Source organism: Microplitis demolitor, chromosome 7 (assembly GCF_026212275.2).
Source record: "Microplitis demolitor isolate Queensland-Clemson2020A chromosome 7, iyMicDemo2.1a, whole genome shotgun sequence".
Lineage (NCBI taxonomy): Eukaryota > Metazoa > Arthropoda > Insecta > Hymenoptera > Braconidae > Microplitis > Microplitis demolitor.
Genome location: NC_068551.1, coordinates 1532546 through 1546640, shown reverse-complemented (window position 1 = coordinate 1546640; position 14095 = coordinate 1532546). Strand labels below are relative to the sequence as shown.

Here is a 14095-nt window from a genome sequence, read left to right as displayed (position 1 = left end):
AGTAATTCCAAAGATAATTGGAAAAATTCCAGGACTTTATCTTCAGTTCAATCCTAAAAATTTTTGAAATTAAATTAAATTTTTTCAAGTCAAGAAGCTGGACAAATTTTATTTTTAATTAATGAGTGTACGGAGTTCCATTACCAAAAATATATTCCATCGTCCATCTTTGCGTAAACATTTGCAGAAGAGGGCGCATTCATACAGTAATTTTGAACATTACAAGTACACGCTGGTACCCACATGTTTCGATGACGTTCATTTATTTCTCAACTACCCTTCGGAGTAATTAGTCAGGCTTAAGTTAAATCCTGTAACTTAATGACTGTAATTTCCGTATACCTGAAGAATTTATCATCAGAAGTTTTTCGGTAACCTTAAATATTCAGCGTCTAAGTTTATTACTACAAAAATGCCACACCTGGTAATTTAAATATTTTATTTATTAATTAATTAATTTATTAAAATAAATTAAAATATTTAAAGTTCGATAGCTAAATTAATTGTTGATTACTTTGTTATGTTGACAGGAAATCTCGTGTAATTGTAAAAGCTACTGTTTGACCAAGAACATGCATCTCCCAGGAGATATTAAAATAATTTGCGAACTGATGGAGGATTCTCTCCAAGGGATTGAAGATGACGAAGAGGAAATCGAACTACAAGAAGATAAACTCGAGCAAAACATCGGCAACGCTTCTGAAATATTGGAGTCTATGAAGAAACACATGAAAAATAAAGCATTGTCGCAGTACATTGTTAGTATTATCATAAATAAATATGAAAAGTGCAGTTACATTTACAAAATTTTGAACTCCAAGAATACAAGTCTTAGTAGAAAATATATGAGACTGAAGGTAGAATACTCACACATTATCAGCGAAGTCATGGCATCAAGTACAGAGCAATTGAAAAAAAAATTTTACGAATACTGTTAGATTGTATCAGATCTTTTTTAACGTTATTATTGATATTAATATAAAGGTTTGTGCTGTAAATTGTAATTATTCTAATGGAATTTTAATTTATTTATTTCCGCAATTAATTAAATAAATTTTCAGTTTATTATTTTAGTTATCTTTTGTTTTTATTTACCCGCCATTATAACCTAATAATTAGTTTTTTTATTAACAATTAGAATTAAAATTATTTTTAAATCGAAAACAAATTATCGATTAGAAATTTTATGAATTTTAATAAAAAATTTTTAATTATTTCTGACTAAAAAAAAAAAATTTTTTATTTTTAAATTTATTCTCTTAAACTTAAATAGAAAAGTAATTAAAAACTTTGTAAAATTAAATTATTAATTAAAAATGAGTCATAATTTGGAATAAATAAAAATTTTTAAAGTAATGGGATTTTATTTAATAAATATGACGACATATTTTATAATGTATAGTTTTATATGATAAGATTTCGTTGAACAATTCTGTTCACATTTCAATGAAAGGTTAGAATTTGAAATTTGAAAATACCCGCGAGATTTGAAAAATTAAAAAAATAAATTAAAGAAAATCATAAGAAAATTAATAGAAAACTTAAATAAAATTCTTAATGTTTTTTTTTGTTTTAAAATTTTAATAAAATTCATAAAAAAGTAAAGCCGGCAGGTAAAAAACTTCGAATCCTGTGGAAACTGACAGGTGCTGCCATCGCGTAGGAAACTCAGCGAAAAATAAAATAAAAGAAAAGAAATAAAAAAAACTTTTAAGTGACAACTCAAGATGTCGCTGACAAATATTTTTTTTTTACCCCTAGTATTTCTTATTTATCATTTGTCATTCAATGCACATTTCCAACCATGATAATCCAGCTTCTGACGCGTTGGTATCGCACGTAATCATCATTAAATAAAACATTTAGTTAAATGAATAAACAATTGTATGGATTCCCATGTCCATAATTTATCAACAAGTATATAAATATCGTGCATCAACATTCCTAAATATAAGTACCAGAGAAAATAGTGATTTATTTACGTAATTGACGAAATTGTTTGGTGTTGGTCAATTGTTTTTGATACTTTTGTGCCTATCAAAAAATAAAACAAGTGAAATACAAAAGTCTGGTAGTTTTATAAATAAATTGTGGATGATTTGTCGTTTGTTGGAGATCGACATCCATTCTGAAGATGCAGAACCAAGAAGATGGTGCTGAAGGTACTTTTTTTAATTATTTATTTTCCTAGGTTATATTATTTCGTCATCGTTATCTTTCTCCAGAATTTATTATGATACTGAAGTTAGCTGACGTCTAACAATTTTTAAATACAAAAAATATTTCAAAAATTGCACCTGCAGCCTGTAATTTTCCACGTGTATTTTTTTTAATTTAAAAAAAAAAATCAGGAAATTGTTTGCTAACTTCAGGGTCATGTTTTATTACCAGTAATTAGTTAATTATTGATTTATTAATTAAGAACCAATGACCTTTAATTTAATTGCTTGTATTTATTTATTAAGATAAAACGAATTAGTAGTAATTAAATTAAATTATCAGGATCTCCATGGAACAATTCAAGTGGTTGTGAAGAGGAGCGCAAACCACGTGAAGGAAAAAAATCAAATGTCCTGGCGCTATGGGGGAATGAGCGGACCATGAACTTAAATCCACTGATACTGACAAATATTTTATCATCACACTATTTCAAAGTTAATTTATACGAACTGAAAACCTACCACGAAGTTATTGATGAAATTTATTACAAAGTTGCGCATCTAGAGCCCTGGGAAAAAGGCAGCAGGAAAACTGCCGGTCAGACCGGGATGTGTGGAGGCGTGAGTATGTTTTTATTACTGATGATCATTGTCATCATGCATGCTAGTTTATTTTTTATTTAAGGGGTTCATAATTTATTGATAAACCCGTCAGCACTCCCGTTATAAGCAATTTGCTCACAGGACACTTCAAATTACATGATACCGAAGTTAGCCGACGTTGAAAAATTTTTAAACCGAAATTTTTAATTGCCCGCCAACTTCAGGATAATCAAATTCTAGGATGTCGCTGTCTTGCGAGTGAGAGACTAAAGACACGAGAGTGCTGAAGGGTAACACTTAAATTTGGTAGTGGGAATAATAAATAAAATTATTTTAATGACATTTAATTACAGAATAGCATGTATTTGGTGAAATGGTAGTTTTTAAATTTGAATTTAATTAATGTTGACATAAGGGTTGTAATTTAGCGCTTCATGCAGGTACGCGGAGTTGGAGCTGGTGGAATTGTATCGACGGCCTATTGTCTACTTTATAAATTATTTACACTGAGATTGACGAGGAAACAATTAAATGGACTTATCAATCATCCCGATTCGCCTTATATTCGAGCTTTAGGATTTATGTATATAAGGTATGAAATTTAATTACATTTATCTATAAAAAAATAAAATAAACTGACCTTTAAAAATGTCAAAAGTATTTTAAAATGACCTGGATATTGAACTAAAGCTAATAAAATTACAGATATACACAACCACCAGCTGACTTATTCAGTTGGTACGACGAGTACCTGGACGACGAAGAAGAGTTTGATGTTAAAGCCGGCGGCGGGCAGATGATGAAGATGGGAGAGATTTTAAAACAATTTTTAACGAAACTCGAGTGGTTCTCGACGTTGTTCCCCAGGATACCGGTCCCGATACAAAAGGAACTGGAGCAGCGGTTGGGTGAGAGGTTTCCACAGCAGACGATAAATGCACGCAATGCGAAACCTCCGATCACGCTTAATAATCACGGCAAGTACAGTAGTGGTGCGGGACGCAAAGACAATGGGAGCTCAGCAGCTAGAAGTCAGCAGCCGAGACACATTTCTGATAGCGATGTCCAGTGGGGCGAAGCTGAGTCACGTACGAGTCAATGGCGAGCCAGGTGCGTCTACGTGGTATGAGTTTAAATCACGTTATTATAATTATCATTAATTTAATTTAATTTATTATAAATTAATTAATTAATTAATATTATAATTAACTAATAATATAAAAATTGCCAGGATAAAGAAAGGAATCAAGAAGGCAGTCGACCATGAAAATTAAATATCAATATCATCAAGTAGAATTACCCATGCGCTAATTGCGTTTCACGGGTACTTTTAATAATTTTAAACTTGACCCTCAAATTTTTTTTTTCTATTACTATTAATTAATTATAAATATTAATTACTTTTTATAAAATTAATTTTTGAAAAGAATGTCTGCGTGTTCTGACGTTGCAGGTCTGATGAAGATCGTCGGGACAGCAGAGACAGGTATCGTGATCGTGAAAGAGAACGAAAGAGATCACGTGAACGTGATCGTTCGAGAGATCGCGACCGTGGTAGCAGTAGAGTTGAGGAAACCAGAAAACGTGATCGACATTCACGGAAACAAAGTCGTGAACGAAGTCGAGAGAGGAGTAAGAGACATCGCAGTCGCAGTCGCAGTAGAGAAAGATCAACTCGTGATCGCAGTCGTGAACATTATCGTGATCGATATCGTGAACGGTAAACATTTATTTTATTTTTTGATCATCTTGAAGTTAGCAGACAATTAAAAATTTTTTGATTTTTTTTTTTATAATTTATCGTATTGAAAAAAATTAAAAAATTATTAGACGTCGGCTAACTTGAGTATCATTAATTAAGTATATTAAATTATTTATGATTAAAATTTTTTTACAGAAAAAATTCACCGATTGATTATGCAGCTGAGTTAGCACGTGAACGAGAACGACAACGACGATAATAAATAAATATAATTACCATCATTACAAACATTTGTACCTACAAATACAATTATTATTATTATTATTATTATTATTATTATTATTATTATTAATATGACTAATTGATTAATTACTGGATAAATAATTAAATAAAGATAAATAATTAAGAAATAATTATAATTAGTTTTTAAGAAAGAAAAAAAAATAAAATTTACTAAATAAAACAAAATAAAAGTATCGATTTGTAAGACCGAGCCATTTGAATTTACCAAATTGATACTTCCGGTTGCCTAAAATTATTATATTTAAAGTATAATAAGTTTACTCTAGTTTAAATATTTTCTTTTTTTATATAAATATATTATATAATAAATAAAATAAGTGTAATTTAATAATTCATTTTTTTATTTTTTTATCCTTCAACTCCAATTTGATTTCAAATAAATTTCTATTCGCGCATAAATAATTAGATAAGTAATTGATAAATTTATTGATAGCAAAAATAAATACGATTTTAGTCTGTAGTAAATGATATATATTTTATATATTTAAACGAAACAAATATGGCGGCAACTAGTAGTCCGGATGACGTCAGTCGAGCACAAGAAAACGTGCGGTGGTAAAAATTTATCATATAATGAAGATCCAGAGCAGCTTGTATTTAGTTTTTAAATTTAAAAAAATATCTGAGAGGTAATTAATTAATTATTTCGTAGGATTAATCATTAATATTAAATGCGAGTTTAGTTTTTAATTTTTTAATAAAAATATTATCGTATTTTGACACAAAGCAAACATACATGCGCGAAATAATAAAATATATTTTTTTACAGATGATTGGTAGACGTTGTGCTCTAGTTGCTCTTGGCGGGCTTTTAATTCTAGTTTTAACTGTTAATATTTATTTTATACTAATGATTGTTGACAATTCATCGGATAAATTGTACGGGAGAAATTCACCAGTTGCCAATGACAAATTACAGGATAATAGTTATAATAATAATAAAGTAAACAGTGATAATAATAATGATGTTAACATTAATAGCAATAATGATAAATCACATGAAAAAAAGTCACTGACACATGAAATTGAAGAAAAAATAAAAGCTGAGATGAGATTGCTGCCGTCAAAATATTTTAAACGTAATTCTAGTTACGCTTTGTTACTTGATAGATTACTAGCGGAATTGAAAATTATGCCAAATACTCAGGATGACATTTGGAGTATTCCCAATAATAATGTAGGTAATTTTTATTTATTTATTTGAAACAGTTATCGTTAGAGTAAATAATTTTTGCTGCCTAGTTGACAGTTAACAATTTTTGAATTTTTTTTTCGACAAATCAATTTAAAAAAAAAAAATAAATAAAAATATGCACATGTAGAAAATTTAAAAAACTGTAAGTGCATTTTTTTTTTTAGTAATTTTTTTATAATTTGTCATTTAAAAAAAAAATCAAAAAATTATTTGACGCCTGTCAATTTCAGTATTATAAATTATTATGATACTGAAATTACTCGAGTTCTAATAACTTTTGAATTTTTTAAAAAATGGTAAATTTAAAAAATTGCACTTATAGTTTTTTTAATTTTCTACATGCGCATTTTTTTTTTTTTAATTAAATTCTTAAAAAATTCGTAATTATCCGCTAATCGGGATCATAAATTATTTTTGGAGACTTACTATTTTAAATAATTTGTGAAATTCGTGTTCGTAATTAAATTTACATAAAATCAGACAATTTAACAAAAGTATTTTTAAAAAAACGAACGTCTCATTTTTACGCAAGTTTATTATAAAAAGTTAAATATTTGTGATAATAAATTATTCCAGTAGAATTAACAGCAATTAATTTATTGTGTAATCAATGCACTGATAAGTAATAATTACCTTTTATTTTTTTTTTAATTATAGTGGCCAGATGCACATCATTTGTTACCACCAGCAGCACCAGAATTGGGAACAATTTTAAACGCGTTGCGTAAAACTAAAATAATAAAAGTATCAAATGCCCAAGTGGGAACACAATTAAAGTTGATGTTAACACTGGAGCCAAATGTCAAAGCATTATTTAAACCCCAATGGTACAGCAGAGATACTATTCTACACGGTCCAGTTTACTTTGGCAAAGACAGACACAATGCCGAAGTTGTTGCCTTTCATTTGTCGTCTTTGCTCGGCCTACGACGTGTTCCTCTGACCGTTATCAGAAAACGTAACAAATTTTCTCATCATCTAGATGATACCAATAGATAGATGACCATTGTTAGTAATTAACTACCCCTGACTCATATCATTTTGTTGTAGTGAATCTCAAAGAAGTACAGAGCAAAGCGACAGCAGAGGTATCAGCGACGATGTTTGAAGAAGCCAACGAGACATGTTTGTATGGCGTTTGTCATTATTGTTCAGCATCGGATCCAGTTTGCGGTGTAAATAATATCCTCGAGGGCTCTTTGATGCTCTGGTTACCTTCCTCGCTGAAGCTTTTCAAACATCGGCATCCTTGGCAACGAACTTATAAACGAAATAAATTTGCCCAGTGGGAAACTAATCAAAATTATTGTGATAAGGTAATTAATTATATTTTTCTTTTAACTAATTATCAAGTTTGCGACCATGAATTTTTTCCAACTGGTCATTGGTCAAGTAAAGTTTAAATAAAAGTCTTGAAGTAAATGGGAATTGATAAAAAAATTTCAAATTAAAAGGTAAAGGAAAGCAAAACTTATGCTCCACATGCCTCTAGTCGACTTCTCGATCTAATAGATACCGCAATATTCGATTTTCTTCTGGATAATGGGGACCGCCATCACTACGAATTAATGCAGAATAATTTTCATAATCCCGCTGTGTTATTAATTGATAATGGAAAGAGTCTGGCGAATCCTGACGTCGATCATATTGATATATTAGCGCCGCTGTACCAGTGCTGCATGTAAGTTATTTATAAGTTATAACAAACCGTTTAGTTTGAATTCCAGTGTAATTATATGATTAGACGTAGCAGTAATCAGCTAATTACTTGTACTACTTTCTACACTTGATACTGGAAGTAATAGACCCGATAATTAGTACTAAGAAAAACATGTTAGTAAATAAAATGTAAGCAACATTTATTATAGGGTCCATAAAACAACGTGGGATAGGCTGCAATTACTAGGCGGAGGAGCTTTAAGTGCTTCATTGAGGCAACTTCTAGTTCAAGAAGCCGTAGAATCCGACGTTCGTCCCCTAATCACTGAAGATTATCTCAGTGCGATGGATAGGAGATTACTTACCATCTATGCGGTCGTCGAGTACTGCTTGAAACTTAAAAAATATCCATCTAATGTTATTTTAGATCATCGATAACTTAAATAGATAATTTATTTTAATTTATATTTATTATTACTTAGGATAGAATACTCAGATATGGTCATATATGAACCATTTGTTGAAATTTAGCTTCATATCTGATTATATATGATCATAAACATATAGGTATGATCTTATAGGAAGCCTGGAACCTGATTAGATATGGTTATTCTATCTGATCAGATTTCTTCATATCTGATCATATATGCTCAGATAAGGCCATTTTTTATATCTATTCTGATAAAATTCTTAGTATCTGGTCATGTATTGTATCTGAAAAACACCTGATCTGATATATGCCTTCCTATCTGATCAGGTTCATGTATATGGTCATCATATAGTTATTTATATGTAATCAGATAGGGTTATTGTTAATATCTAATCAGACGTAAGTCGTAAAACCTGATCATATATGGTTAGATATGTTTATTTTAAGTATCTGATCAGATATCTTCATATCTGAACATATATGATAAGATAAGGTGATTTTTTACATTTATTCTAATGACAGTTTTGATATCTGATCATGTTCATGTATATGATCATCATATAGTTAATTATATATAATTAGACAGTTATTTTTCATATTTGAACAGACTTCAGTCTTCATATCTGATCATATATAATCAGATACTGCCACATTTCATATCTAAGCAGACATAAATTTTCGTACCTGATCATATATGATCAGATAAGGGTTTTTTTAAAAGAAAATCGGATCAAAAATGTGTTTATACCTGATCATATATGGTCAGATAGAGTAATTTTTCATATCTGAGTATTTTATTTCGAGTAATCACTGCCGATGTATAAAATTGTAGGAATAATTAATTATTTAATAAGGAAACAATTGATAAATAACATTTATGAGATTTTTTATTTATTTCATGACACAATTATTATTTCGGGTAATTTCCTTTTTTTGTTTTAGGTGCAGAGCTTTATAAATACAATACAAACGTAAAAAATATTTCCAAATGCAGCTGTTGTCATATATATTTATAATAATAATAATAATAGTTATTATTATTATCAGTATTAATATAATTTATAGTATTATAAATAATTTACATTTACATTTCACATATATATCAATTCGATCATACTGCGTATTAAAAATTGCGTACATAAAAAATTATCGCAAATACATTTACAATTATTATATATTTTTATTCAAAGAGCTTACAAAATTTTTCTTTATCGTTAGGTTAATTTTAAAATCCAGTTACATGAAATAGCATTTTTACTTATTGCATTATATTAATTAGTCGATTCATTTATTTATTTATTCTTTACATCAATAAAACTATTGCAATATAGCCAGTTTAAAAATACCCGACGTTTTGTTTTTTATTCGTAGTCAATATGAGCCAACTCACAATTAATTATTAATTAACTTGGATTTATTTACAACAAAATAATGACCAGAATTACTCACGCTTAAATAACTATTTTAATTCATTTTATTTTTTCCTCAATTATTTATAAATTCAAATCGATTATTTATTCAGCGGCATTACTCACATTCATTTATCTATAATTAATATTTATGTATTTATATATTAACATTTAAATTAAATAAAATTTTTTTAAATTATTTATAACGAATTTGTATAAATATACTATAGAGCATAAGAACCGTACAAATTGTTACTGGTTTGAACTTCTCTCAGGGAGAGACTGAGCTTCGGGTCTCTCCCACTTCCCAACTTTTTCAAACTGCGCATGCGTAAAGGGAAGTAGGAGATTTACACCAAGAGTGGGGGTAAAACCCGGAAACTGTCGAACCCGAGGTTCAATCTCTCCCTCGGACAATTTGATATTTATTTTTTTTCTCTATTTTAAATTATTCAGATATCACCAGTTGTATTGAACCTTTGATCGTTATTTAATTATTATTATTATCAAAAATAATAATAATTAATAAAATCTATGTCGAGATGATCAAGTACTCTTGATTAATACTGTATACTTGATTTATTAAAAAAAATTAATCACTTTCACCTCAACTATCAATCTTCCATTGTATAGCCATCAATATTTTTTTTATTATTATTATTAATATTACTATTATTAAATTTATATGTCGATTGAATTAATTAAAATATATTGACACGTAACCTTATTTATTGCATTGTATATTGATGCTTCCTACGGTTAAATTATCGCCATTGTTAGACCGTTTAATAATTTATAAATATTATATTAATTTAAATTCAGTATTAAAGTATTAAAAATAATAAATACGTCTTGTTAAATTTAATATAAAAGTTGTATAAATTTAGCAAACCGTCGGTTGACAAAAAATAATTTTATTACTGACGTTGATAAAAAATATGCTGGCAAGGTCTTGGTATTTAAATTTTTATTGCCCTGGTATTCAAATTCAACTTTTTTTTTAAATATTTTTTGCGGTCAAAGTTTTTACAGCGCGGACTCGACTCCTCTTGAAGATGTTGAAGTATTGAGATCTTCTGAGTGTCGAGTGTGAGAAGAGTCTAGAGAAGTCACTGAGTCGCTGTCATTACTGTGCGGACTTGAGTAATTAGCTGCTTCCTGTAGTCTCATCAGCATATTTAACTAAAAAAAAAATTAGTTCAATTTTATTGTAAGATCTGTAATTAATTAGCGATAAATTTTGATGCTGAGTAAATAAAACTTACAAGTGGATCGCCTTCGGTGTCACTGTGCGCACTGCCAAGACTTTTTACACTAGAAGCACCAACTCCAGCACTGTGTCCTGAATTAACGACATCATAGCCGACGTCTTCGGGTCTAAGACGCAATAGAGCATCGCTACCACCATGAACGGCATGGGTCGAAATCCAGGGGTAACTTGTGACGATAAACTGGGCCGGATCTTCCCAGGCACCGTCAGTGTTACCATTCCCACTTGCACGTCTTCCATAAAGAGTCAGACCTTCTCTGACGGCTTCCACTAGGTACGGAATAACAGAGTAGTTCCACAAGTCAGTGAACCAAACTTGGGAGCCCGCGACTTGCATCGGGCATGACAAAAATAAACGCGGGCCGATGGTCACATCCGAGCTGCTGTGAGTCTCTAAAAATTTATTTAAATGCAGCCATACACGTGGCAGCCACTCGACGACTGCGGCCATTTCCGCGTTTCTTGATCCATCAGCTTCTCTTAACTCATGCTCGAGTAATTTACGTCTTAAATAACGACCCAGAAATCCTTTTACTGGCTCCATGTGATTTGCGCACAGTACCCAGCGGAAATTGTGGTGTAGTTGTAGGTTTGTGGTGCTGCAAGTTGCTTGGCTCATGGTACCAATTATTGCTGGACAAGATAGATGACGAGTTCCTAGCAGACCGCTAAATAATTCACCCAACGAAGCCGCGTGTTGTAAGTTCTCGAGAATAATAACTCGGGGCAATTCGTCAGCGGCGTTTGAATCACAACGCTCGGCAATGTGGGCCAAGTATTGGCGCAACTCTTTGCTGGACTTGTGGTCGACATTAAATGTCGCGACCGCAGCAGCGTCTTTGGTCTCGGAATCGGAGTCTACAAGCGCGTGAGCGAGTTTTCCAGCGAGATAACTTTTGCCAGTGCCGCTGGGCCCGCAGAGAATAACGCGACGGTGCTCAGTGAGAAGATTTATCAGCCGCTGGACTATTGATCGGGGGATCAGAGTGTCTATTGCGAGCCACGAGTATCCGCTGAGCACCAAGTAAATAGTCTTGACATGACCGATCAAATATCCACAGGGTAAAAGCTCTGGATGCTGCGAGTCCGACGTGCATCTTGAAGCCTCTCCCAAGTGGTAAGAAGCCACGCATTCAACTCCCAGCCCAAGATTAGTAACCGGATCAACTCGCGATACGTATTCTTTGAAGCAACGTCTTACTGTTGAGTCCAACGAATCCCACGTTGTCTTGTTTGATATACAGACACTCGCAATAACACAGTGCGGCGGCTCGCCCCCCGCGATCCCATCACCGTTCCCGCTTATGAGATTCAAATTAAAGCTGTTCTCGCTGCCAAGATACACCGCGACGTGAATTCGCTTCCCGTCAGTCTCCTGCTCGATCACCGGCTCTGCAGTCGTCGACGGACAATATGAGCGCGTCGTCGGCACGATCGGGTGCTCAGGGACACTGATGTCCTCCAGCTGGTCAGCAGTCCCATGGTCACCGTTAGCTAACGCAGCCACACTCGAAACAACTTCCGTCATGCTAAACCGACGCTCCGGATCGCTTGGGAGCGATGATTGAGATGACGTCAAGGACTTCGATGTCACCAGACGCTGGAGCCGCTCATTATTCTGCTTCAAGTTCAGCATTTCGTTCTGCAATAAATATAAGCATTGTTATTATTATTTAAATAAATTTTAATGTCAGTAATTGCTGTAATAAATAAAATTGTTATCAACACAGACGCTTGAGTCCTTTAACAATCAGGTTTGTAATTTTATAGTTGATGGCATTGAAGAATAAAATGTGAACGTAATGTATTATTTAATTTTTTTTTAAATTATAAAAGAGCGCTTGCAATTTTAACTTTTTTTTATTAATAAGTAAAATGGATGGAGATTAATACTTACGCGCATTTTAATAACAGTATCCTTGAGTGATTCCAATTGATGAGCTGAAGACAATGCCTCGAGTCTAATGTCCGTTAGCACCATATCCTTTTCTCTTAATTGTTTCTTCAGCTCATCAACGTCTTCATCTTCTTTATTATTATCCTTCTTATATAAAGCGGAGCTGCTCTTACTCACAGACATGGAATTCTCATGCTCTGGTGACTTTTGTTGTCCATTGACCTTCTGTCCTTGATTGTCATGATTATTTTTATCGTGCTTGGCTGCCGTAGGCAATCGCGGACTATTTGGTGCACTGAGTTCGCCCCCGATCCGGGCTCCAGGGTCTTTGCAGTCCTCGGCATCGGAGACTGAGCCGTGACGGTTCTTACGTGACCTAGAGAACGCCTTGGAGAAGGAACTGCGGAGCCAGCCTTTCTTTTTGTGATGACTGCTCACTGAGCACGCGCTGCTCAGAGAGTTTAGCGAAGTCACGCTGTCTGCTGAAAGTTGTCGTGCAATTGATGAGCCCTGATGGTGGTTACTGAAACCTCCGGTGCAACCCGTTGTCCCTGAGTCCGAGTCTCCTAGTGTATGTCTGCGGCCGTTTGGCGACGTGCCGTTATTCAAACCAGCTTCGGCACTTTGTTTTCGGAGTCGCTCTATTGTGTCACGTAATTCTTGCAACTCGGAATCCTGTTGATAAATATTTTTTTTTGTAAATAAATTATAAGACTTTAAAATTTTAATTATTAACGTCATTTTTGTACTTAAAAATTAATTATTGATAATAATGTTAATTAGGGCTACACATAGTTAAGTAGGGCAAAGAAATCGTTTGACGATTGACGTCAAATGACCAGCAAAAAATTTACTACAAGTCATTTGTTTGAATTTAATGCTTTCAAATCATTTTTGACGTCAATTGTCATCCAATTTCTCGTTATCTGACTGAACATAAAAATGACAGCCACTTAGCATCACGAGCTGCACAAAACAGTCTTTTGAAAATAATTAAAAAAAAATTAGCTTAATACATTGAGTAGATTCGGCGTAACCGAGTTTCCGTACATACGAACATTCAAATGTACGAATGTACGGATCCGCTATTTCTGGATCAGTATCAAAATAAATAAATAAAAAAAAATTAATTGAGTTGATTAGACTATTTCCTGAAGATTAACTTCCTTTAAATTAAAAAAATTAAAGTTACAAGCAATGAAATTAAAAGAAAACACGATTAACTTATTTAGTATGCAAATTCATAGTTTAAAAAAAAAGTTAATTACTCGCGAAATTGCATATTAAAACAGAATCTACTTTAACGTCCACTTAAATATTTTTATTAATTTACTAAAAAAAAAAAAGTCATTTATTGATATAGAGAGTAGATAAAACGTCTTTTAAATGAGACTGCGGTCTTGTATATTAAATTTAAAAAAATTATACCGTAAAAATGGCTGAATTATAAAGTTATTTTGTTGGTTTA

At 32.0% G+C, this 14095-nt stretch overlaps 4 protein-coding genes across 9 annotated transcripts in view; 3 read left to right on the top strand and 1 right to left on the bottom strand.

Annotated features, from left to right (window-relative positions):
* The first annotated feature begins 211 nt into the window (after positions 1-211).
* Positions 212-1073, top strand: LOC103570932 (uncharacterized). The gene is made up of 2 exons (XM_008548838.2): positions 212-424; positions 531-1073. Exons 1-2 carry the CDS (start codon positions 413-415, stop codon positions 936-938), a joined length of 420 nt encoding a protein of 139 aa, XP_008547060.1. The 5' UTR covers positions 212-412; the 3' UTR covers positions 939-1073.
* Positions 1074-1797: 724 nt separating this feature from the next.
* LOC103570931 (pre-mRNA-splicing factor 38B) lies at positions 1798-5023 on the top strand. 2 transcript variants are annotated; one of them, XM_008548836.2, is made up of 6 exons: positions 1798-2162; positions 2503-2780; positions 3191-3354; positions 3468-3872; positions 4216-4482; positions 4660-5023. In XM_008548836.2, exons 1-6 carry the CDS (start codon positions 2135-2137, stop codon positions 4721-4723), a joined length of 1206 nt encoding a protein of 401 aa, XP_008547058.1. In that variant the 5' UTR covers positions 1798-2134; the 3' UTR covers positions 4724-5023. The 2 variants fall into 2 exon arrangements, with proteins under 2 accessions (XP_008547058.1, XP_008547059.1); XM_008548837.2 differs by having other exon boundaries at positions 3203-3354; positions 4660-5020.
* A 254-nt stretch (positions 5024-5277) lies between these two features.
* On the top strand, positions 5278-8892 carry LOC103570930 (glycosaminoglycan xylosylkinase). Its single transcript, XM_008548835.2, has 6 exons — positions 5278-5396; positions 5537-5944; positions 6620-6920; positions 7013-7278; positions 7417-7643; positions 7831-8892. The coding sequence occupies exons 2-6, from the start codon at positions 5537-5539 to the stop codon at positions 8057-8059; spliced, it is 1431 nt and encodes a 476-aa protein (XP_008547057.1). The 5' UTR covers positions 5278-5396; the 3' UTR covers positions 8060-8892.
* A 166-nt stretch (positions 8893-9058) lies between these two features.
* LOC103570929 (protein sickie) overlaps positions 9059-14095 on the bottom strand; it is a 97899-nt gene continuing 92862 nt past the window's right edge. For 2 of the 5 annotated variants that reach the window (XM_053740490.1, XM_053740489.1), the window contains 3 exons: positions 12628-13302; positions 10726-12372; positions 9067-10642 (listed from right to left, as the gene is read on the bottom strand). In XM_053740490.1, the coding sequence (XP_053596465.1) occupies positions 10487-10642; positions 10726-12372; positions 12628-13302 (2478 nt within the window). In that variant the 3' untranslated portion in view covers positions 9067-10486. Of the gene's footprint in view, positions 10643-10725; positions 12373-12627; positions 13303-14095 lie in introns of all 5 variants that reach the window. The other 3 variants (XM_053740488.1, XM_014442459.2, XM_053740491.1) reach the window with 3 other exon arrangements.

Bases quoted from the DNA above. Each gene is read 5' to 3' on its own strand.
- LOC103570931 (XM_008548836.2), top strand. From the start codon at position 2,135: ATGCAGAACCAAGAAGATGGTGCTGAAG. The intron at 3,873-4,215 runs GTGCGTCTACGT...CTGACGTTGCAG, and splicing joins ACGAGTCAATGGCGAGCCAG to GTCTGATGAAGATCGTCGGG. The intron at 4,483-4,659 runs GTAAACATTTAT...ATTTTTTTACAG, and splicing joins CGTGATCGATATCGTGAACG to AAAAAATTCACCGATTGATT.
- LOC103570930 (XM_008548835.2), top strand. From the start codon at position 5,537: ATGATTGGTAGACGTTGTGCTCTAGTTGCTCTTGGCGGGCTTTTAATT. The intron at 6,921-7,012 runs GTAACAAATTTT...ATTTTGTTGTAG, and splicing joins TCTGACCGTTATCAGAAAAC to TGAATCTCAAAGAAGTACAG. The intron at 7,644-7,830 runs GTAAGTTATTTA...CATTTATTATAG, and splicing joins CCGCTGTACCAGTGCTGCAT to GGTCCATAAAACAACGTGGG.